The 26,510-nt window shown below is 41.0% G+C and overlaps 1 protein-coding gene across 1 annotated transcript in view; it reads right to left on the reverse strand.

Annotated features, from left to right (window-relative positions):
* LOC147896102 (uncharacterized) overlaps positions 1 to 24,499 on the reverse strand; it is a 45,017-nt gene extending 20,518 nt beyond the window's left edge. The window contains exons 1-4 of the mRNA XM_087382218.1: positions 24,444 to 24,499; positions 24,312 to 24,367; positions 24,127 to 24,213; positions 23,845 to 23,955 (exon numbers count right to left, since the gene is read on the reverse strand). Of these exons, the coding sequence (XP_087238344.1) occupies positions 23,845 to 23,955; positions 24,127 to 24,213; positions 24,312 to 24,367; positions 24,444 to 24,499 (310 nt within the window). The remainder of the gene's footprint in view (positions 1 to 23,844; positions 23,956 to 24,126; positions 24,214 to 24,311; positions 24,368 to 24,443) is intronic.
* Between the last annotated feature and the right edge of the window lie 2,011 nt (positions 24,500 to 26,510).

Here is a 26,510-nt window from a genome sequence, read left to right on the forward strand (position 1 = left end):
TTATTGATCTAGTTTATGTCAGCATAGAGGATCAGGTAGCTGACATGTTCACGAAGGCATTGGGCACAGAGAAGCTGTGCAAGTTCAGAGACCTACTTGGTGTACAAGAATTGGGATTGAGCTCGAGGGGGAGTGTTGAGATATCGAGCTTCCCTCATGATATGCCAGGGTGACTATTGTGAATTTATGTCACCGACTTGTTAGCTGCAGATGCGGTTGGTACACCGCCCATGAATAATAGCTAGATGACAGCTATCCTTATCTACTCTAGTTTGTGGCTCAGTTAGTATGCCACCTTAGTTAGTTGAGTTTGGTTTGAGAGCCACATATAGGGTTCTTTTATTTCTTTGTACTAGAGTTCTTTTGGCTTTCACAACTAAGAAGAGGAAAACTATTTTCAACCTCCACCTATGTGTGTATTCCCCCGTTGTGCATGTGAGAAAGCTACAAGTGAGACTCCTTCCCTCTCTCCCACTATCTTCACAATGGAGGTGCTTGCAAGGGTCGCTTGAAGCTTGCTTGTAGTCCCCAATCAAGGGAGTAGAGTTGTCTCTTTGGAGTCGATGTTGGCCGAGGCATTCTCTTCTGCTGTTGTTGAAGGTTGAGATAGTCCATTTGCTTTGGTTGTTGGTGGATTTGGCTCTTGTTGCTATGAAACTCTGTAGAGGTCATTGCAATGAGAAAATTCTGTCATCCATGGTGGTTGACTAGCCCTATGGCTATTCTAGAAGTCTCTTGGGAGGCTCTACAGCTCCTTATGTGTCATAGGCCCTCCCCTTGCACCTAGACACTCTCATGCCTTGGGATGGGGTCTTGGGAGCTGTCTTAGGACCCCAGTAATAGTCTCTATCAGAGAAAATGGTTTTCCTCATAGTTTTCTCATAGTGATGAGAAACCTTACAAAGTTCTAGAGCCACTCATGAAGATAATAATATGATCTAGACATAAATCTCTGAAATAGCCCACAAATTTTAGAACACCGTAACTTGAGCTTCACAAAGTGGAATGGAAAACGCTTTGAACTGAAATGAAAAGGAAGACTAGCTATATAAGATAGAACTCTCAAAGAGAAGAATATGCCTCCCATGGAGGGCTTATTGCCTCGACTAAGCAAGGGCTTGCATGCTTGATGGAACAAGAGATTTTACTCTCTCTAACAAAAAACTCTCTCAATGGAAGATGCCTCACACAGAAGGAGGGCTTGACATTCATGAAGGGAGTGGGAGTACCATTGACTTTGATACCATGGTAGCAAGAGTGAGAGAGGGAGAGAGAGAGAGGAGTGCACACAATATAGCTACCTATACACTAAGTGTATTGAACATGAACATGAAGATATACATATGAACCCCTTAGGGGTAGGGCTAGGGTTTGACCCTATTCCCTATGTAGATGGTGCAATTTACACCATCCTCAACAAGACCCATACCAAATAATGACCTATAAATAGATATATACATGTCTTTTTATTTTACAAGTCCCCCTTCTACACACTACAACAAGTGAGGGTCACCAACATTCAAGGTTTTTCATAACCATGTTTGGCATCGATGGTCAAAAGAAGAAAAATCTTTGTAGGAATCTAATGCATGATGACATAACAATTATGGCTAGGCTTTATTGCATTTCAAGTAGTGTAGCATATTGTTTTAGGCTAGACAACCCTTTTTTTGCTGCACTACAGCAAGAAATATCTTGTTAGGGTAAGGTCAAATACATGGCTTGATACCTACTAATGGAATGATACTTGGTATGTCTCTAAGTCACATCATCCCCAAGCACTGTATCAAATCTTTTCCCATAAATAGGTCTATACATGTCTTTTGTTTAAAAAGAACTATGTTGCACACACTAGAATAGGTGTGGGTCATCAACATTAATTTTTCATAACGGTGCTGGGCATCTATGGTCTAACAAGATGAAACTTGGTAGTATTGTAATAAATGATGGCATAAATTTTTTAGCTAGGAGGTATTGGATTTGGAGTAGCATAGCGTCTTGTTTTAGAATGGATAAAATTTCTTTATCACACGTTGAGGTGAAACATTTTTTAGTTGGTAAGGTCAAATCCATGGCTTTATATCTTGTAATGGATTGAGACTTGGTATGCCTCTAAGTCACATTGGGCCCAAGCGCCGTACCAAATGTTGTCCCATAACATATATATATATATATATATATATATATATATATATATGCTTGTGTGCTCCTAACCTATGTAATTGTGATAATTTGTAAAAGATTTGATCTTAATTTAAGTCCAAAGTATCATACTCCTCCAATATCATTTGAATGGTCCCTAATGAATGTCTAGTAGTTCTTTACTACTCATCTTTTTATGTGCTTATTTTCCATCCCTATAATACTCTAGACACGTCTTCTACTTATCTAATCTAAGATACCTATAATACTTTAGATACACCTTCATTTTATCTAGTGTAAGATCTATGCAAATTGTCATAACCATTGTATATCATTTGCATAGAGTATTAGAGTCCTAGAAAGTTTCATCTTGTTTATACCATAGATGCCTAACATGGCTATGAAAAATATACGATATATGTATATGTATACATATACATATATGTATACCTATACATATACATATACGTACACACACGAACGCATGCACACACACATGCACGCATGCACACACACACACACACACATGCACACAACACACACACACACGTGTGCACATATATGCATGCATGTTAGAAGAAGCTAAATCATAACCCTAAAATTTCCCATCTCTTCCAATGCAGCCTTATTTATAGAATTGATCTTTTTAATCCTATTTGTCTCTGTGATAGCATTCATTTCAGACTCCTTTGAGCCATTATCTATTTGACTTGGGGGATGGGGTCCACAATGATGCCCATACTAAATGCTTGAATGGTAAATATTACAAATGCATGCAGATGCAAGTCTATACATGTTGATAGTGTGATCTCCCTTTGCATCTCACAAATTTGACCAAGTACCAACAAGCAATTATAACCGACCCTCTACCCACAACTGTGGTTATCTTTTTGATGTGGTACCTGATATGTTATATACTCTATTTGTTGTGTCAAGTCACTATACTTTATTTGGTGTGTTAAGTTATCTTGTTGAATTAATGCGTCGATAGCACCTGCCAACTTTCGAGCTGACCTGTGCATCATAACATATAAAAAGAGTAAATGTGTGCATTGCATATGATGCATCATATGGAATTAACAATAGAGGTAGTCTATACTTACTCTGACACATTGCCATGGATGGATGCTATTGAATTGGCAAAGATGTCCATGGCCACCAAACTCCAATGTGAGTTGCATTATCAATAAACAATAATTATTGTGTTTGACACAATTGTAAGGGTTTGCTACTTACTTCTCATAACATGTTGTGATGATAACTCGTGCCTCATTCATAGGAACAAGCTTCAACCATTTGCAAACATCCTATATGGTACTTTGTTTGTTGCTATGCACTTCACAAATAAGAGGATCAAGCATATATGAAACTCTTTGTATAAATTCAAGAAATTGTGCTATAACATTACTATATATATAACCCAGTATTAGCTTGTTAGGCTTAATCACAATAAGAAAGTATAAAGCCAAGGAAAAGTTTGCATCAAACCTGAGGATGGCTATAATGACTTTGTCATTAACCTCTTTCTTAGGATTCAAGAGGATTAAAATATCCTCTTTACCAAATGAAAAAGTATGAGGTTGTTGTAGAATTAACAACATAGCATTAATTGAACTTCCAACCTCCTACAATAGTCATATTTTCATGACTCATCTTAGTGAGAGAGTGAGTACATCATATTCTTCTTCACTTGCTATGCCCTCCACATCCTCCTTCTCATATAAAAAGATAAAAAAGTTATGAGATTTATAAATCCCAGTTAAAGGCTTTGTTAAACAAGCATAGAAGTATAAAGATAAGGTTTCATATTTGATGTAGTATAGTCATATTTTCATGACTCATCTTAGTGGGAGAGCTAGCTACATCCCATTCTTCTTCAAATAAGCTTCTAGAGTCCTCCTCCTCCTACTACTATAAATAGTTAAAAAAGTTATGACATTTACGCATCTCTATTAATTCAATAAAAAAAAGGGATTTATTAAACAAGCATAAAAGTATAAAGATAAGGTTTCATACCTAAAGATATGTTCATCGTCTCTTTATGAGATCTTCTGAGGCAACATCACTATTATCATATTCATCATCTTCAATGTCAGATTCCTCACCTTCATCGATGTTTGCTCATTATTGTATCAACCAATTTTTTCATTCTCACCTTCCCCATCCATCTCTATGTCGGCATTCTTTTTATCATACTTAGTTGTGAGATGAGCTTGTGTTTCCAAGTCATTCTCACCTTTCCCATCCATCTCTGTGTTTGCATTCTTTTGATCATACTTAGTTGTGAGATGAGCTTGTGTTTCCAAGTAGCCCATGTAGGCCATGCTTTCAATAATATTTACAGAATGACCTTTCCTTATAAGAGCTTTGAACAAATAGCCCATCCAACATAAGGTGACTTCCCATCTTGATGGCTGTAGGAATTCAATCATTCTAAGTAAGCGATTGCCACTTTTTGCCGGTCTTTCATAGTGATTTTGTTGATGATGGAGGGGACTTGGTGCTTCATGCTCTTCTAGCCTTAGTTGCAATCTCTTTGCACTTCCTCTTATGTTCATCTGTAAATCAGGGTATGGACTCATCATGTATAAGACAAAGGATTCAATATTTAATACTTTCAAGCCACATTCTCTCTTGTCCCTCTTTATTGAGTACACACCACTGTGCATCTTTAGTCATCTTCCATATTGTTTTTGTAAGGTGAGAGACATACCTTCCTCTTCTATTCACAAATATGACAATATTACATAATCGCATTTTACCAATGGTGGTATATAATATTTTGTTAATGAGGTGACAAACATCAGCACTTGATGTTTTGTCAATAAACAAGAGTTGTGGCTTATCCCACATTGTGTCATCAGCTAAGAAGTCTTTGCATGAAACTCGCTTATATTCAACAAGCTTTCCAAATTCAATTTTCTCCACTTTGAATTGAAAGCCATTGTGCAAAGAAATTCTCGTGATCATGTGTTGTTCAATGTCTTAAATCATCACATAATTTTAAATGTAAGTTAAATATCCTCTCATCTAATTATTGGATGTAAAATTAAGTGTAATGTTGTGTTACTTTTTTAATTGTGAATATCATATGTCAAGCACTTTATAGCAAATCTTTCACTTCACTTTAATAATTACATATAAAGTGTCTCATAATCTGAAGCACAATAATTATACAAATCAAATTCCTCACCAAAGTCATCTAGATTGTCTCTCCCACTCAAATTCCAAACCACTGTCATCCATATTGTCTCTCTCTTTACTGTTATCTTCATCTCCTTTCCAATGTCCTTTTCTATTTCTCTCATCTATGTTTTCTCTTCTATAGTGTTATCTTCATCTCCTTTCCAATCTTTTCTTCTATTTCTACTCAAATAGTCAGTTCAATTTGCATGCCATACTATCTAATTTTTAAATATAATTAAAGAATTTGATGAAAGAATTGTTCATATTAGATGTAAATTTGCATGTCATCTTATTAATTTTTAAATGTAACTAATGAAATTGTTAGATATCAATGCTCCACTCTCATGTAACTATGCAGGAACCAGCTAACTCTACTTATAAGCCCCCCATATGAGGAGAAGGCATTTGAGTAGCTCGGTTATCCGATAGGTCCTAGTTTGGACACCAGATGGGAGCCATGTGTGGCTTGATGGTTGGACGACTTCAGATAGAGTTGGCACACCACCAACTAGGTTACATGCAAGTGCAAGAAGGCATCACTTGACTGACCGCACTAAGGGTAGATGGAACATTTCTCGAGGCAGCCCACTCTTGGGTTGCGGGGCCTGTTTGGAGCCTCAGATGATCCCGGATGGCTTTGTTTGGCACACCGGTTCTATGGTATGGTCGGTGGCCTCGACCCCCAATCGACCATTTTGGGTGGATTGGGTCGGTCACCATATTGAGCCTAACCGACTACGACTGGTGGCTATATAAGAGCAAGCCTATGAAGCCCATTTCATCACTGGCTATAGCAACCCTAATTCCTTATTATCTAGCCTCTGTCTTCTATTGTTTCTAGCATGCCATCGAAGCTTCTTTCATAGGAGTGCACGGTTAGGAGGCAGCGCCATCTATTGTATCAATTCTACAATAATCAAAATTTTGATTCTCCATACTATCTTGTTTTCTTTCTTGCGTACGAGATCCTGTTATCTGTTAAGTAGAGACGTTGTATTATTTTCTTACATGGTATCAGATCCTGGACTCTAGCAAGAAGATTTGGTAGTGTGTTTCTATTTGTGAGCAGATTGTGAGAGATGGCCCAGTCTGCAAGACTACGAATCCCGCCGTTTGGTGAAAGCAGAAAGTTGGACAGCTCTAGCTATCCACTTTGGAAGTTCAAGATGAAGACCATCCTAAGCACATATGAGCTTTGGGACACTGCTACTAGGGTGGACGTGAGGCTGATTGTGAGATCGAATCCAGCCAATGCAGAACAGATAGTACCAACTGCGGATGAGATTCTCACGTGGACAAGAAGAAATGCATATGCGTTGTGTTCTGTTGTTTGCAGTGTTAGCAATTGCATCATGGAATTAATTCAAGATGTCACCACAGTGGAGGAGGCATGGATGGTCTTGAAAAATCAATACGAGACCACGAATCAAATGCGGATTTAGAATCTAGAGACTCAACTTGCGAACGAGAAGTTGTCTGAGTCTGAAGCGGCAGAGTTCATCACCAGGGTGAAGAATCTGCACGATCAGATGACTGTAATTGGCATCACCATCACCAGTGAGAATCTAGCACAAAGGTGCATATGGATTCTCCCACCGAAGTACGATGGTCTTGTTACGGCACTAAATACGCAAAATAAAAATCTGCCCCTCAACTTTGAGGATTTCAACGCGATGCTTCTAGAGGAGATGCATCAAAAGACAAGGATTGGGGAAGATTCGGCTTTCTGGACCATATCAAAAAAAGGTAAGGGTAAGGACTTTGGTAAGCCATCTTCTTCTGATGATAAAAAGAGAAAGAAGAAGATCAAGTGCTTCTATTGCAACAAGGTAGGGCACAAGCAAAATGAGTGCCAAAAGAAGATTGCAGATGAGAAGAACGGAGTAAAGAAAGAGTCCAGCAATAGTGCACAGAAAGTTCCAGTAGAGCTGTTCATTGCAATTGAGGAGATTTGCATGGAGGCAGTTCATGTACCTATGGATGAACCATGGATCATTGACAGTGGTGCATCACGCCACATGACCAATCGGAAGGATTGGTATACCTCTCTACAGCCGGTAGGGAATGACATCCTGGTAGCAGTCGGCAATGATGCAAAATGTCCAGCAAAAGGAAAAGGTATGATTGCTCTCAAGTCAGATGGAGTTGTAAAACAATTGTTCGATGTTCTTTATGTGACAGATATCAAGAGGAATTTGTTGTCCATTTCCGCGATCATGGATCAGGACCTCAAAGTTCAATTCAATAAGAATGGTGCACAGATTCTAGATCTTCAAGGGAAGGTCATTGGTAAAGGTACATGGTGCAACAACATTTACAAACTCTCAGCTTTCAGTGCTCGAGCAGATGTGAAGAACACTAAGCTATGGCATGAGAGGTTTGGTCATCTAGACCTTAGTTCTTTGAAGGAGATGCATAAAAGTAGAATCATTGCAGAGCTACCAGAAATTTCAAATCTTCCTGATGTATGTGAAGCTTGCATGATGGGCAAGCAGCATTGGCATCCCTTTCCTAAAGAGGCTGGTAGGGCAAAGGCTCCTCTAGAGCTCGTTCACATGGACCTCCGCGGAAAGATGGAGATGAAAGCTTTGGGTGGTTCCTACTACTTCATGATACTGATCGACGACTACAGTAGAAGGATATGGATATACTTCTTGAAGACTAAAACGAGGCTTTTAGTAGGTTCAAGGAATGGCATGTAGTGGTCGAGAAAGAAAGGGGAGAAAGGTGAAGAAGTTCAAATCAGATAGAGGTGGAGAGTTCACATCAACCAAATCTGAAAGTTACTGCAAAAATCACGGAGAGCTCTGTTTTGCACACCGGTTATATCGTATGGTCGGTGGGCTATTTTTGACCCCCAGTTAACCATTTTGGGCAGACTGGGTCGGTCACCCAATTGAGCATAACCGACTACGACTGGTGGCTATATAAGAGCAAGCTCGTGAAGCCCATTTCATCACTGGCTATAGCAACCCTCATTCTTAAAATCCAGCCTCCGTCTTCTACTGTTTCGAGCACACCATCGAAGCTTCTTTCACAAGAGCACACGGTTGGGAGGCAGTGCCATCTATTATATCAGTTCTATAGTTAAATTTTTGATTCTCCTATTGATAGAGAGGGTCTTCTGGTCTTCAAGGTGGTCGAGCATGAAAGAACTTAAGGGGACACTCATTGGTGCATCCGGGTATCACCATGCTATCAACATCCTCAAGCTGATAGGTTCCATTCGTGAACTTCTTTTTGACTCGATATGGTCCCTCCCATCGGTTGAGAAACTTTTTGTCTAGCCGCTTGTCCAAATGGCTATCAAATCTCATGATCAAATCTCCTTCTGCAATGATCGGGATGGGCGACTTCCCCTCTGACAAGAGCCCCCATCCTGTAGTAGGGTCTCCTCCGCGAAAGGAGCTGATCACCTCATCCATTCAGTGCAAGAGGAAAGCCCGAGAGAGAGAGAGAGAGAGAGAGAGAGAGAGAAAGAAAGAAAGTTTATTAAAGTCTTCGGGAGACCGTGAAGGTCTATGAGACTAAAGAGAGAGAGAGAGAGAGAGAGAGAGAGAGAGAGAGAGAGAGAGAGAGTGATCGACTACACATTAGTATCATCGTCGTCGTCGTCATCATCATCATCATCATCATCATCATCATCATCATCATCAGGTCATCCAAGTGGATGAGACAGCGGAAGCATGAAGTTGGCGATAGAGTGCGGCTGCTCGTGGGCGTGGTCTTGTGTCTTGTCTTGATCATAGCTCTGCGCTAACAAGGGCTACAGTGACCCTTGTTGGGCGAGCCCCGACTTTGAACAGAGAGGGGAGATCCCCAAGTGTAATTTGTGCGTCAACCCTCTGTCAAAGCTGTCGTGTCGCTGGCTCTGGATCTCGATCATGTCGGGGCCTCGTAGTATGGGGATCCACATGCTCTGGCTCGAAGAACTCCTTGATCTAGCTCTGAGAAGGGTCTGCCAAGGAGGAGGTTTGCTCTTGTCTCCGTGATCGAAGTAGACACTCGTGGTGCCTGACTACCTAATGGATGAAAGCCGCCAAGCATCTTTGGTCTGGATAGGAGAGAAATCGGGACAACTCCCTAAAACTGTCTTTGAAAAGGCAGTAGAAGCGTCCCCGGATCTCACAGTAAACTGGGCACCTGAAAATGAAATGCTCCTCTGACTTGACCTCCTGTATGTCAGATAGTGTGCATAATTTGGTGTCAAAACGGGCATTGTGCCTTTTTTGAGAAGCTTCTATGTTTTGTAAGGCTTGTAATCTGCATTCATTCAAGGCTTGTAGCTGTACCAAGCATTGAGCATAGGCATCCTCCTGTCCTTTTTTTCTTGCAACAGCAGTGCGAAGACTATGTATCAATGGGCAAAATGGCTTCTATTCCATACACTAGTTGGAATGGTGTAAACCTAATAGCTAGCTTGTGTGTGTTTCTGTAAGCCCATAAACTTCTGCCAAGAGCTTATCCCAATGCCTTTTCTTGGTGTCTACAAGCTTTCCCATTGAATTGCACAACAATCCATTTGTTTTCTTAGCCAAGCCATTACATTGGGGATAGTATGGCATGGATATGCTATGATTTATCTTTAGCTTATGCACCACATCTTCAATTAGTTCATTTCTAAAAGAGGTTCCTCCATCAGTGAGAATTTCCAAAGGACAACCAAAGCATGAACAAATTTGATCAAAGAGAAATTTTGCAACTGTGCTTGCCTTGCTATTGACTGTGGCCTTGGCCTCTGCCCACCGAGTCGCATAATCTATGGCCACCAATAAATAATGCTTGCCCTGAGATGAGCGAGGGAGTGGTCCCACAAAGTCCAACCCCCACCTCTCAAATGGTCCATATGCTGGAATAGGCTTCAAGGGCCCAGGAATCACAACTGTCACCTTCCAAACTTTTGGCATACTTTACAACTTCAACACCGTTATCCTTATGGAGGCGTGGCCAAAAGTAACCTCCATTAAGAATTCTCCTAGCTATGCTCACTGAAGCAAAATGACCAGAGCATTCATGACACATTTCTAGGATTCTCCTAGTCTCCATGGGATGGACCACCCAACGGAGCACCTTGTCTTTTCCCAATTTATAAAGAATGTCATCAACAATAGTATAGGGACAAGCCTTTCTTACCAATCTCTGCATTTGTTATGGAGTTAACCCTCGAGGAAACATGCCTTCTTCCACATATTGCTGAACATCTTGCAGTTCTAGCCATGGACCAGTGTCTACCAAAGAAACCACCCCCCGATCTTGTACTACAATGGCTTGAGTAGCTAACTCATCTGCCCTTTAATTTTCTTTTCTGTTTATAATAAGGAACTTGCAAAAATCAAATTGACTACATAGTGCCATAGCCTTTTGATTAAGCTCCTTCAAATGAGGACTTCTTCAATTCTGTAACTTGACTTTGAAGACAATCCTCTAAACCAAGAATGAAAGCATTATACGTAGCTGCATTGTTAGTTGTGATACCTGGATGCTCTTGTCCTCTTGCCGACACCTCTTGACCTTCAAAATTCATCAAGACTATCCCCCCAACTCCTTGTTGGTGTGAAGGACTGAAAGCCCCATTAAAATACAACACAAGATCTATTGGTGGTGTATCCCTTTCATCTTTAATGTTCTCCTTACATTTCTTTTCTTCTAGATCCTCCCATCTTGTGAGCAAATCTGCCATAGTGGACCTAGTGGTATTTTCAGTGACAAAATATAAAGAGAACTCTTGAAGCTCTGACAACCATTTTAAAAATCTCCCCCCAAGATTAGGCTTGCGAACTAGATATGCTAATACAGACTGAGAGGTAAGGAAGTAAAATGGTCGAGGTAATAAATAGGAGTGAAACTTTTTAATGGAAAAGACCAAAGAGAGAGCGTGCTACTCCATTTCTTCATACCTTTCACGGGGGATTCACTAAGTAAGGAAGACGAGGGATGTTTTGAGAGCACTTGGAAGTAAGCCTACTTTGCGTAGGTGTACCGGAGCTAGGTATCCTGTGGATAGGCTGAAATATGATGGATTTATAGCCGTTCACTGTGCCTATATGGTCAAAGTGATATAGGAACCAGAACCCACTTCTTTTGAGCAAGCCATGGGAAAAGAAAAATGGGAGAAAGCTATGGATGAAGAAACTGATACCTTGCAAGAAAATGCTACATGGGAATTGGTGCCTTTGCCTAAAGACAAGAATGCAATTGCCTATAAGTGGGTTTATAAGGTGAAGCACAATGCAGATGGTTCTGTGAACAGATAGAAGGCAAGATTACTTGTCAAGGGGTATGCACAAATATATGGCATCTATTATGAAGAAACATTCAGTCTGGTTGCAAGGATGGCAACCATAAGAGCAGTCATTGCTATGGCTGCATCAAAGGGATGGTCTTTACATCAAATAGATGTAAAGAATGCCTTCTTGCATGGTGATTTGCAAGAAGAGGTCTTTATGGAGCAGCCACCAGGTTATGTTCATGCTGTTCATCTTGAGTTTGTTTACAGGTTAAAGAAATTCTTGTATGGCTTAAAGCAAGCACTAGAGCATGGTCTGACAAGATAGGATAGTATCTTGTCACTATTGGCTTTTAGATTTCCAAGGCAGATTTCTCAGTTTATGTGAGAAAAACAGAGAAAGGTATCATGCTGCTTGTCATTTATGTTGATGATTTGATCATCAGAGCTAATAGTGATCAAGATATCCTTCATGTGAAAATGTTATTGAAGCAAAAGTTTGAGATGAAGGATTTGGGAGAGCTGCGTTATTTCTTGGGCATTGAGGTGATTAGATCAGTAAGTGGGATATGGCTCTTGCAGAGGCAGTATGGATTGGACATGCTATCCAAATATGGGATGATAGGTTGGAAGCCTATTTTAGTTCCTTTGGAGCAGAATGTGAAGCTGAGCGCAGATGCAGGTGAGCTTCTAGAAGACCCTACTATGTACAGGCGCATAGTAGGAAGTTTGATTTTTATGACTATTACCAGGCCAAATTTGAGCTATGCTATTGGATTGGTAAGTCAGTTTATTATTGGGATATATCAAGGTGTATGCCTGAGGCACACCTTAGGCTCTATGTGTGTGTGCTAGAGGCACAATTAGGTGCCCATAAGCACTGTTAGTTGTGTGCTTGGAGTGGATTGAGCTTGAATCATTTGGTAGGTATGATGGAGATAATCTAGGATTGATTTATGGATCACGAGATGCTCTCTTGAGCTCTTGTGTGATGCCATCTACCTTTGTATTGAGCCTATTTAGAGGCTTTTTATTCTGAATGAGAGTATCAATTGCATTTCGTGTTCATCACTTCATCCCTTTCAGCTATGTTTATCTTCAACCCTCCATAGCTACTCTCAATTCGTTACATTTGGTATTAGAGCTGCACGATTTCCTGATATATCTTTCCTAGTTGAGCTTAGGAAACTCGTTCTTCCACTTTGTGATTTCTCATGGAGCCACCTATTTTTCTGAACGTGGTAAGCTGGAGGCATTACCTTTTGCTGAAGGAGATGTTGCACTGCTGCTATTGGATGCATTCCACAAGCCCGAACACTTGTGCCACTTTTTCATCAAGATGACTTGTGGGTATAGCAGTGTGACTCCATCTCTCTACTTGTGAGTTGCATGACGACCAGCTAGAGTTACATATCCATCGAGAATGATTGAGTTCCTTCCATAATCTTCCAACGACTCAGTACGGTGAGCTCTTCCTACTGCAAGTCGGTCAAGCGCTTCTGGCTCAGGAAGGCACTAAACCCACTAGCTCTCCTTCACATAGAAGTCATAGGAGGGCTTGATGAGGAGTCACTCAAAATTTGAACATGTCTTGCAGAGCATACTGGCGAATGTCTTTGGTCAATTGATATTAATCATCAGCTAAAGAGCACTTCTAATGCCATTGCATTTCAATAAGTGGAGCTTCTTCTGTCAGCCTTTTTTTGAGATTTGATTCTGTGTTGTGATATCGATCTGATCCATGAAAGTTTACAGCTCTTTTTATGGTTATGAGCCATCATTTTATGTAGTCTATCTTCGTCTGGTACATGAATGCTTGCTTGTGGACCTGAGGCTTGTTGAAATTCACATTTGTTTGGGCAATGCGGTGCTCATGGTTCTTGCCTGTGTAATCACCTAGATGCCCATGTTTTTGAGGTATATCTCTAGTTCACAACAGTTGTAACTGGAGCACTGTTAAGGCTATCTATGATAGATTTTTTACTCGAGGTCCTATAGCTGATCAACACGTGAGAGCTAAAGCATCTCTCCTTTCTCAGACTCTCAGCATCACGTTTCTTCTCAGTTTTCTATTCATCATGACTTCAACATCTTCTAGATCGATGCTCACAGAGAAGCTCATGGGGGAAGGCTTCCCAATATGGCAAACAAATATGGGACTCCTGATGCATAAAGGGCTTTGGAACCTTGTAAATGGAAGAGATCAAAAGCCCGACTTAGATGAAAGTGAGATTCTCTTATGGGAGAAGTCCAATGACAAAGCCTTGGCTATTATCAGACTATACTTGGATGATAACCTTATTCACCGTGTTGCTTTTGACAAGCCAGCAAGAGAAACGTGGGAGAAACTAGAACATTTGTTTAAAGAGTAGGGTCCTTTGCCTTAGGTTGTTTCCCAAAAAAAAAAAGGATGAAATAATATGTTGAGTCAAGGTACTCAGCTTGGATAGTCCTCCAAAATGAATGAAATAAACTATTGTGTTTTGTGTGTTTTGTAAACACCTCTGATCACCTTATGATGTAGGCCATGTGTATGTGTTTATGCTCCATGGTACCTCCTGCAGACATTGTGTGCATGTACATGTAAGGGAGATAACCATTGGAAGGCCTTTTTGTATCCCTTTTGTTTACCTTACAACCATGGGAACCCTTGCTAGCTTGAGATCCTAGCCATTGATAGATCCATGACCACCATGAGATGGCATGAGACACCTTGTGCTAGCTGTATCCTTGACATAGCCTGAGGCATTCCCTTAAGGGGGGGTTTGTTGGCATATATCAAGGTGTATGCCTTAGGCACACCTTAAGTTCTATGTGTGTGTGCTAGAGGCACAGTTAGGTGCCCATAAGCACTGTTAGATGTATGTTTGGAGTGGATTGAGCTCGACTCATTTGGTAGGTATGATGGAGATAATCTAGGAGTGATTTATGGATCACGAGATGCTCTCTTGAGCTCATGTGTGATGTCATCTACCTTTGTATTGAGCCTATTTAGAGGCTTCTCTTTCTGAATGAGAGTATCATAAAGTATCTTATGCAACCAAGCTACCTCACATGCAGCCATTGTGGCACCCCTGTACTTAGCTCTATGCTTGACAAGGCAACTGTAGGCTATTTCTTGCTACTCCAAGTGACTGCAGCAGTCCTAAAATAGAACACATATCCACTGGTAGATCGTCTATCTAAAATACTACCAGCCCAATCAACATCAGTGTATCCATGCAACTGTATCTGAACCCTAGCCTCATAAAATAGTCCATACTGCAATGTGGACTTAGCATGACTGAGTATACATCTAGCCACATCCAAATGCGGTTTCCTTGGAGCTTGCATAATTGTAACGAATTGAGAGTAGCTATGGAGGGTTGAAGATAAACATAGCTGAAAGGGATGAAGTGATGAACACGAAAGGTTTTAGTAGGTCTTATTGATCTAGTTTATGTCAGCACAGAGGATCAGGTAGATGACATATTCACGAAGGCATTGGGCACAAAGAAACTGCGCAAGTTCAGAGACCTGCTTGGTGTACAGGAATTGGGATTGAGCTTGAGGGGGAGTGTTGAGATATCAAGCTCCACTCGTGATATGCTAGGGTGACCATTGTGCATTTATGTCACCAACTTGTTAGCTGTAGATGCGGTTGGTACACTGCCCATGATAATAGCTAGATGACAGCTATCCTTATGTACTCTAGTTTGTGGCTCAATTGGTATGCCACCTTGGTTAGCTGAGTTTGGTTTGAGACCCACATATAGGGTTCTCCTATTTCTTGGTACTAGAGTTCTTTTGGCTTACACAACTAAGAAGAGGAAAACTATTTTCAGCCTCCACCTTTGTGTGTATTCCCCCATTGTGTATGTGAGAAAGTTGCAAGTGAGACTCCTTCCTTCTCTCCCACTATCTTCACAATAGCATATAATAAAGTACACCCAAGACCATTTAGTAAGGTGGGATGAATCCAATACCAGATGTACCCAGTGTCCTCACCAAAAGATGTGACATGAAGTAGGGGGTAATGAAACTTCACGCACCTCTTAGCTTCCTGCTCTTCCCAATCTTAATAATAGAGACCCTTATCACTTGCAAAGAGAGAGGAAGAAAATATTTTCATGTAAAGAAAACCACAACATATCTTTCCCCTTGCTTCCCTTGGAGTAGAATGAATATGGTAACAACCCAAGTGACATTGTAGTCCAGCATCAGGAGAAGAAAAGGATCCGTAGAGGTCATTATCTCACTAAGCCGGTCGGCGCCAAAGAGAAGAGTGATGCGTTCTTGGAAGAAGATCTTTCGGTTCAAGATGACATGAACTGATATATATCTAGGGGCTTGAAGGGGCTGATTTGGTTGGATGGGTAAATTCCGGGGAAACATGGCACCTCCTTCATAGAAGTCTCTAGAAATGGCTCAAAATCATTCTACAAACTGCTAGAAAACACAGAGGCTATAAATTCCTCCAAAGAAATAATATTAGAAATTAAAGTACATATAAGGATGTGCCTTGAATGAGCTTCGTACTGATATAAGCTTCGTTGAAAACAGATAACCGGTTGAAGAGATATGGACAATTTACTGAAAGGGGGTAAAAACTACCATAGAAATAAATAGTCATACAAAAAGACTCATAAATTTTTGTTGTATTATTTAATTAAAGGTCTATAACATGAAGACATGTGCAGCTTGAAGAGGGCTTTGTGTTGATATAAGTTTTATCCAAATCGGACGAACGAGCGGAAAGTTATGAGCAAAAGACCAACAGGGGGTCAAATTGTCATGAAAACTGCCCTCCTCCCATGCTAATTTCACCTGAGCAAGATGATCCCTCAAGACCACCTTCATCAACGATCCACCACCCCTATAATTTGCCTAAAAGAGAGGAAGAAGCTTGCATGGTGGCTTGGGAAACGGATGGACCATGTGTGCACAGTGAGCGGCCGAACAAGAACTATTTGAGAGACTTGAATAGAGAGTAAAAAGAACATAGGAATGGAGACTCAAGGAAAATGATAAGAAGTGAATTTCATTGCCATGAGAGTAATACTCCACTCAAATACACTCAAAATACTACAAACACAAGGGAGAAGAAGAGGTTTCATACATATAAGAGGAAGCGAAAGCTCCAAGGCTACTCATAGAGAGACAATACACTAGAGAGAGATGGACTCAAGAGTCTACATAAGAGAATATCTACAAGAGGGAGAGAAGGCTCATGGAAGAGGCTTGAACAGACTAGAGCTATAGCAACATGAGGCCTAATGGTGGAAGAGATGATGAACAAGGAGGGCTCCTTTTATAGAGATTTTGTCACCCTCCTTCACCCATTTACAATTGCTGCCTGTAGATTCTTTTCCCCATCAACCACACAAGCCTGTATGTCACCATCCATGTCGTTTTTGGCTACTCTTGCCATGTGTCCCATCAAAAGATGCTCTAGACTCTTAAAATATTGAGAAAGTCAAGAGTCTTCCCACATGAAGCCCATAGGGACCCTCTCTTTTCCATATGTCCACATCCTCCTTATTGCACATGGGAATTCTAAAAGGATTCCTCTTGACTCCACACTCCTCCACATGCCTTCCACATGCTTGGCATGTGGCTTCTCTTATATTATTTGAACACATGGACATGAGACCACCTCTTTTTATGACTCACTCTTCCTATTTTCTAAAAACCCCATAATATCCAATACACAAATAACTCACCCCCATACCAAGGTATTGTAAATACCTATGGTATTTACAATGATCCATTCCACTCATCCTCTCAATTCTATACAATATCTTAGAAAATAGAAATAAGTGAGAGCCACTACGCTATCGAACATAGAAGAAAATAATACCAATGCCAAATGAAAAAAATATCAAATTTTGGCATCACAGTACTCTTCAACAAGAGAAGAGCTTCGAAATCTATTTGGAGAGACATCTTATAGAGTCGCTCGTTCTAGACAATATTTAGCATTTGCCAAGCTAAAAGTATTAGGAATAGACAAGAAGAATTGAAAGAAAGAATTTGATTCTTTGTGCATCTTTATGTATTATAATTATATTGATGAATATGAACGATGCAAAAGGATGGTGTAATCCACGAGGTAGAGATTAGTAATGTAATGGCAGGATTGTAGCTTATGTCTACTACTGAAAGTTTTTTTTTGACACCATATGGCTCTGAGATTTACTTGTACTTGGATTTACTTATACTTGGATCGCTTATTTATATCATAAATTACTTTCACAAATAAAAAGAACTCTGTTTTTAATGTACTCTAGTTTTAATAACATGTCACGTTGACTTTCTTAATTTGAATTTTCTTTAGCTTACTTTTTGCTTCAATATTTTGTTTTAAGAGCCAATTTTTTTTTCCATTTTTAATCCAAAAGGTACCTCAAAAAATGAATTTGGACAATGCACTAGTCTAAACGAATTTGGACTTGTCACCAGTCCAAAATTAATGAAGCAGACCTGTGTTTCTTATGATATCCCAAAAAGTCCCTTGTGGTACCCCCAAACGTTCCTTATTGTACCTAAATAACTTTTTATGGTATCTCAAAAATTCCCTCGTGATACGGTAGAGAATCCCTTATAGTATCCCAAAAAGTCCCTTGTGGTATCCCCAAACGTTCCTTATTGTACCTAAATAAATTTTCATGGTATCTCAAAATTTCCCTCATGATACCTTAGAGAATCCCTTACAGTATCCCAAAAAGTCCCTTGTGATACCCTCAAATTTTCCTTATGGTAACACAAAAAGTCCCCTATGCTAATCTACAAATAACCTCTTGGTGCCTCTTCAAGGTACTAGATTATACCTTTTGAAGTATGATATAGAATCAAAGTACCCCAACATAACATCTAAAGTACATTGTAGAAGTCAAAGTACCCCAAGCTATGTTGAATGAAACTGTCATATTGTACCACACTTTCTTCACTTATTGGTCTCATAGGCTCTCTCCCTCCACACACACACACACACACACACAAGAAAAGCCCATGGTGATCATACATAATGCACCAAGACTTGTAGGCAATACATATAGCCATGGCCTCACTTGCCATCCCATCAAGACAATCAAGTAGCTCATAAATGAAGGCCTCATTTTCTTTCTTGCAATCTATATCTATTGTTGGTAAGCTGAAAGGAAAGCAAAGAGTGGACAAAAACTCAGAATACTTGCATTACTTGCATTATGGAATGAAGAAGAGTGAGGTCCTTAAGTAGGCACCTCAGACATGCTCACTGACATCACTGATGACTTCAGAGCTCCACAATCATCTCCTCAATATGCTCCTAGATTCTCTCAATCATCCTATGTGGCTCTCCACCACCTAACGGTGCTTATGGGCACCTAACTGTGCCTCTAGCACTCACACATAGAAACCAAGGTGTGCCTGAGGCATACACCTTGAGATATCCCATCAAACCCCCCCTCAAGGGAATGCCTCAGGCTATGTCAAGGATACATCTAGTCTCATAGTTTCTCATGCCATCTCATGGTGGTCAAGGATAAATCTATGGCTAGGTTCTCATGCTAGCAAGGGTTCCCTTGGGTGTAAGGTAAACAAAAGGGATACAAAAGGCCCTTCCAATGGTTATCTCCCCTGCATGTACATGCACACAATGTCTGCAGGAGGTACTATGGAGCAAAACATACACATGGCCTACATCATAAGGTGACCAGAGGTGTTTACAAAACACACAAAAACACAATAGTTTATTTCATTCATTTTGGAGGACTATCCAGGCTGAGTACCTTGACATAAAAAGAGAGATCTGGAGCATACATAGAGATGATTTAAAATGCATAATCTTCATGGGATGCCTCATCTTGTGGAGGCTCTTCAACTGAAAGTAGATTTGCATTTTCTGTCTTTGCTTTGGCTCTGCAAAACTTCTCATTATGGTTGTTCTTGCCACAGTGCTTGCATGGATTAATTTTGAAGGAGTCCTTTGAAAGGTGATTTGTCTTTCCACAGTGATTGCAAGGGGTATACTTGCTCTTCTAGACTTTTACAGCATAAACAGTGTCATTGCCTTTCCTAAGCTCCATATGCCTTTCTTCTTCTTGGAGAGCAGAGATAATACCTTCAAGATTAGGATTAGGAAGATTTTTCAAAGTGCTAACTATGTGATCATAATCTTCAGGCATACTCTTAAGTAACACTGCCATAGCATCATCTGGAGTAATAGGAGAGTTGATAGAAGCAAGTTGAGTCATAAGACTCTGCATATAGTTGACATGAGCTACCAAAGTAGTACCACTAGCAATCTTCAATTCAAAGAAAGAGATTTTAAGTGATAGTTTAGAGATGTGAGAGCTAGCACCAAAAATCATGTCAAGCTTCTGCCAAGCTTCTGAAGGAGACTCCAAGTCAGAGATATGGTGAATATAATCATCTCCTAAAGCAAGAGCAATGATACCAGATGCTTTTTCTTCTCTAGCTAGATCCCTTGCCGGTCGTGTCGGAGTTGAGGATTCTCCAGCATTAGAGGCCGTAGAAGAAGCGGTAGGAGTAGGTTTCTCCCTCATCAATGCAAATTTCACCTTCATCTGCCATGTGTGGAAGCCCTTTCCATTGAACTTCTCTAGATTCAATAGGGTAGCCATGAGAGGGTCTAACCCAGATATTGGGCAGTGTCTTTCTCTCTTACAAGGCAAAAAATAACTAAAAAACTTCCAAAATATGAGCACTTGATGTAGCAAAGACTAGTGACTAATATTCAATCAATGATGCTTCTTCTTACATGCTTCATAGAAGTGGCTAAAATGAATACTTTCCAATCAAAACCAGGTCTAGCAATTCAAAACAAAACTGAAGCCACACTTGTACTGAAGTTATTGAAAAATTCAAAAAACCAGAAATGCTAGAGTAGCATTTTATGTAGCATCATCTTCAAAAACTTGTCCAAAACTGTCAAAACCAAAAGGCTGAACTTGGAGGGCTTGTAGCTCACTCTTCAAAGCAAGGAAAAGAGGGCTTTCTAAAGCAAAAGAAAGCTCATATACTAGAGAGGGTCCAGCATAGAGGTTGGACGAAATGGTGCGCACTTTTGCTCGGGGGAGTTGCTACAGGCTGAACCTGAGTTTTGACGATTTCTCCCTCGTTACTAAACCAAATGAGCTGAAATATGGCTCAAAATTTTTGTCTTGAGGTCTCCCATCTACTCCTAAGAGGGCTCAGGCAATGGCAGAGCAGGCAAGGAGTATTGAGCAATAGAAAAAATTCGATGTTTGGAGAATGGCAGCCAACAGAGATGTTTTTTTCTCAATTGCTTGTAGGTGGAAGTTCGTCCATACTAGAGGAGTTTCCAGGTCAGAGGGTTTGGGCAATGGTCGTTTGTAGGTGGAGAACCAAGCTCTCAAAGATTTTAGGAAGAAGGAGGAAAATGGAGAAGAAGAAGATGAAGAAGAAGATGATGATGTGGCAGAAATGGGCTCAAGGGGGATCAAAGGGCTCTGATACCATGTTGGTAAGCTGAAAGGAAAGCAAAGAGTGGACACAAACTCAGAATACTTGCATTACTTACATTATGGAATGAAGAAGATGTTGAGATATCGAGCTCCACTCGCGATATGCCAGGGTGACCGTTGTGCATTTATGTCACCGACTTGTTAGCTACAGATGCGATTGGTACAATGCGATTGGTACACCGCCCATGAATAATAGCTGGATGACAACTATCCTTATCTACACTAGTTCATGGCTCAGTTAGTATGCCACCTTAGTTAGTTGAGTTTGGTTTGGGACCCACATATAGGGTTCTTCTATTTCTTTGTACTAGAGTTCTTTTGGCTTTCACAACTAAGAAGAGGAAAATTGTTTTCAGCCTCCACCTGTGTGTGTATTCCCCCATTGTGCATGTGAGAAAGCCGCAAGTGAGACTCCTTCCCTCTCTCCCACTATCTTCACATGGTATCAGAGCCTTGTTCATGGTAAGGAGCTCAAGAAAGCAAACCAAGTTCATGGTATCCTGGTAAGAGGACCAATGTTGCTTTCCTATTTCGAGTTTGGGAGCAAATCTCTGTAGGTAGCACAGCCAGAAGTGTAAGAGTGCACTGTCTCAGATTGAGACACCCTTCGTGGTGTGGCGAGAGGGCAGTATATGCTGCGGGATCAGGCGAAAGTACTTTATTTTTCTGATTCGAGGTCGTTTTGGGGCCCGTTTTGGAGGCCGAAGTTCTCTGCAAGCACTTAGAAAAAGGCCCTATTTTTGTTGTGCGACCACTGTTCCGCAGGTCAGTGAAAAGTTGCCATAGAAATTGCATCGTATGCCTGTGCGCAGAGACATTGGGAGTTGCAGATTCATGCTTGTTGCCTGTTGATGCAAAATCGTCACTAGGAAGTGACTGTGTGGTGAAATACCACTTTCGTCAGTTTTGTAGATCTGCTCGTGTGAGGCAAAAGCTATGTTTTTTGCAGTGACAGAATATTTTGCAGTGTTCTATAATGGCATCTGATTCTCTTTCACAGATTGTCACTGAAAAGCTTGACAAGAACAACTTCCAGGCATGGAAGTTTAGAATGACGAATTTCTTGATGGGAAAAGGCTATTGGGAGTTCATTACAGGAAATGAAGAAGAACCTGTTCTTCCTAATGTTCCCAATCAACAGGAAATGTAGGCATTCAAAGGATGGCATGAGAGAGCCAGGAAAGTTATGTATTGGCTGTCTATCAGTATTTCGGACTCCATGATTGTGCATATTCAGGATGCAAGTACGCCAAAGGAGGCATGGGGTACTTTGGCAAAAATGTACAGCACAAATACGCAAGCCAGGAAAATGCAGCTCAAGCAGGTGCTGCACAATGTGCAGAGAGAAAATATGAGCATCAATGACTACCACATGAAGGTGAAGAAAATTGCGGATGCACTTGCTTCCATTGGGTCGCCAGTGGATGATGACGATTTAGTTTCTGTGACCTTGAATGGTCTAGGAAAGGATTATGCATAGTTCCAGACATCCATTGCCGTCCGTGAAAAATTTCCTGATTTTGAGGAGTTGATTGCTCTTCTAATTTCTGAAGAGCAAAGAAATGGTGGTGCATCTTCTTCAGCAGGAAATTCAAAAGAAACTATCTTCTACTCAAATGCTGGCAGAGGTAGAGGCAGAGGTAGAGGAGGCCGAGATCTGCAGGCCATGGTAGAAATCAAAATATGTAGCAAATGCAAGAAAACCAGTCCTATGCAGGAGGATGTGGTAACTCTAGAGGAAGGGGGAGCCAAAGAGGTCATGGTGGATGGCAGAGAGGCCAAAATGCAAACAGCAATGTTGAATGCTACTACTGTGGTAAAATGGGGCATATGGCTAAAGACTGCTACAAAAAGCAGAATGACATTATGAATGGAAAATTGCAGCAAGGCAATTATGCATCCTCTAGTAGACAGGGTGATGACAGAAATGAGCATTTGTTTATGGTATAGCATATGACAAATTCTGTGACAAGTGCAGAAGAAAGCAATGATGTGTGGTATGTTGACTCAGGTGCATCAAACCATATGACAGGTCATGCTGAATGGATGCAGGATGCAAGGAAAATGGAAAAACCAAGATTTGTGGAGACTGGTGATGATACTGCACATCCTATTGTGCAGATTGGCAAAATTCCTTGTTGAGATATGTGCCATGAGCACATAGATTAAAGGGCAAAGGTATGTGATAAGGAATGTATTAAAGTAGCCACCCTAGGATGTGGACTACATGATGTGGAGATGTGGATTGAGGATATCCACAAGGAGAGATGTGGATGAGAGGATCCCACATGTGTTGACTATTCAAAGGGCACTCTCTATATAAGAGGCCTATCATGTATTGTTGAACACACATTGCAAGAGATATAGTTTGCTATCTCCCTCTCATGTCTTATTTAGTGTGCTTTGAGCCTCCTTAGTTCTTCCGCTGATCTTGTGTGCACTAGGCTAGTACGATCCGCACTTTGACATGGTATCAGAGCAGGTTAGCTAAGCCTAGAATAGTTTAGATTGAGAGTCTAGGAGAAATCTCTCTCGTGCATTTCCATTCATTAGAGATTTCCGTTTTCGCCCACTCTTCTTCCTAGAGGTAGAAGAGGCAGCATGCAACTCAAAGGCAAGGCGACCCACGTGTAACTGCAGCTCTAGCTTACAAATCTCACGTAGATCATCTATAAGCCCACGGCCGTCTACGAGCCTTCTACAACATCAACGCTTCCAGCCAACCACCAAGCTTAGTGGCTCCTCGAATGGCCCAACGTCTTCTACGTCGACTCCAATAAGTCTATCTCTGCAGAAAACTCTCGGCTAATGATGCGCGACCTCTCCAATCAGCAAGCTTCCAACTGCGATGCTCCACGGAAATGCCCCGCTTTAAAAGGCTACCTGGAAATGGGCTGTCAACATTTGACGCTGAGCCAGGCTTCCCACAGCCTGCACTCATAACAGAGTCTAGGATCCACAGCTGGCTCTCGCTCTCCTACGTAGCCAACAGGTCGAACTATTCATCTGACAGGCTCTTGCATCACGGACTCCTCCAACGATAGCCTGCATGACTCAGTGCTCAACTCCTCTAGCCACAGTATGCTCCAAACAAAGCCAAACGTCTGGCATCTTCATTTACAACTACTCCATGGTTAGCAGCAACATAGCAGTTCTCGAAGTAGTGACTGCCTTTGTCGTCAAAGTGTCCTGCACACCGAGAAAACTACAACTGTAGAAGGCATCCTTGTCAATTACAAGAAATTATGAGCATTGGAGCTTGATCCCCATCGACATCAAACGACTACCTTCAACCTGTGACTCGGCTCTACAGTCCTCAGCTACAACGCAGTCCTCCCAAGTTCTGGAAGCAGCGACATGCAAGACAAAATACCAATAACAAAGGTACGACGAGCTCCTAAGGTGACTCCAACCTCTACTGCATCTCCCTCAACGAAACAGCGTCGCCTTCTCCGAATCTCCGTCGAGGTTGCATCGTCGCCGTCGTCGCCTCAAAGTTTTTCTAAGGTGTAACCATAAGCCACGTGGCAGATAAGGTCTAACTGTGGTTAAGGTCAACCTTGCTTAAGTTTATGATTAGGTGCAGTTAATTAGACCATGGTCAAGTTTCTCTAACTTGAGTTAACTCAGTCTGGTTAGAAGAGTGCCACATGGCATAGTGCCACCCAAGCACAGCCTCTTGTTAAGCACAGTCCTGCAAGCAGCATGTGAATAGCCAAGCCACATCATCAAAGGCCCCTTTTCTTCACAAAAATTCAACAAGCCATAACTTGCAATCCAGGAAGAATTTGAACATGCTCCAAAAAGGAAAAGTGATCGTCTTTTCGAGCTCCACGTGCCTGTCATGTCAGAATCATTGTATGCAATTAGACACTGCCAATATTGAAAGAATTCAATTGGTAAGACCTTTGCAACAAATGGAAGAACAAAGCATCATGCAGGTAGCTACATCAAGCAAAAAAAGCAAAAGAGTCATCATCAAGCCATGAGCCAAAAGGTGACATCAATGGAATGTATTGAAAAGCAAAAACCTTGCCAACCTTGCCTATTATGTTTTGTAATCAAACCTGACCACCTGAGAGTAGCTATGAAAGCACCCAGGGGAGGTATTGACATGTAGAAGCCACACTTGACCACCTTAAGTAGCATGCATGCACTAAGGGGAGGTGATGGATTTGTAACTCACATCTGACCACCTTGCAGTAGCCAAAGGATCATGGCACCAAGGGGAGGTGTTGAGATATGGTGCCATGAGCACATAGATTAAAGGGCAAAGGTATGTGATAAGGAATGTATTAAAGTAGCCACCCTAGGATGTGGACTACATGATGTGGAGATGTGGATTGAGGATATCCACAAGGAGAGATGTGGATGAGAGGATCCCACATGTGTTGACTATTCAAAGGGCACTCTCTATATAAGAGGCCTATCATGTATTGTTGAACACACATTGCAAGAGATATAGTTTGCTATCTCCCTCTCATGTCTTATTTAGTGTGCTTTGAGCCTCATTAGTTCTTCCGCTGATCTTGTGTGCACTAGGCTAGTACGATCCGCACTTTGACATTCCTTTGTCTATGCAGGATGGGAAAAAGAAATACTTGTCTGATGTATTTCATGTCCCGAACATCACCAAGAACCTGGATTCTGTTGGTCAGATGGTTGAGCAGGGCTTGCAGGTCAGATTCAATCCTCATGGATGCTTTGTTGAGGATATGAAAAATAATGGTCGCTTGATAGCAAAAGGAAAGAAGAAGGGCAGGATGTTTACGTTGGATGTGGACATGCCTGAATTGAGTGCAGCAATGTTTGCACATGGGACTGGTGGAGGATTACCAAAAAGCGAGTGAAAAAAAGCGAGCGAGGCCAAATAGGCGAGCGTGGACAAACAACAATGCAAGGTGTTATCTATTTAATAACAGCCACATCATATTCATCCAGGACAGCCAATTACCATAATTTATGCTCCAAGAAAGCTTACCCACTCGCCTGCATCTTGGCTGGCATGTTTCCTGAAGTACATGTTCAAATCATGTTTCCTTTGCTGTGAAAAAGTAATGATAAAATAAAACATTGAATGCTTTCAATAATGAGAATAGTAACATATTACATTAACTACTCTTCATGTTGTCAGAAGACACCTTTTTTCTAAAAGTTATTAACTCCATAGCACAAAAAGCATATGTCATATAAAAAAAAATTAATATAAAAATTTGATGCTTCAAAATATCTTCCAACCCTTGGAATGATTGTACAAAATGTTTTTTCATGCATTGCCAAAACATGGAAGCACACCTATGTATATCATTCGCTTCCAAAGGAAATATAAAAAAGGGACATCTAGGTTGCCTACTAAATGCTTGATGGGTTTCTTCCACCTTCAAAAAATACAACTTAGTGTAGCTTCATGCAAGGAAGCACACCTACATATATTATCCGATTCTGAAGGAAATGCCAAAAAAGGGCATCCAAGCCATACACTACAT

This window comes from Dipteris shenzhenensis, chromosome 12, assembly GCF_047967505.1.
Source record: "Dipteris shenzhenensis isolate YYH24624 ecotype China chromosome 12, Dip_SZ_1.0, whole genome shotgun sequence".
In the NCBI taxonomy this organism is placed as follows: Eukaryota; Viridiplantae; Streptophyta; class Polypodiopsida; order Gleicheniales; family Dipteridaceae; genus Dipteris; species Dipteris shenzhenensis.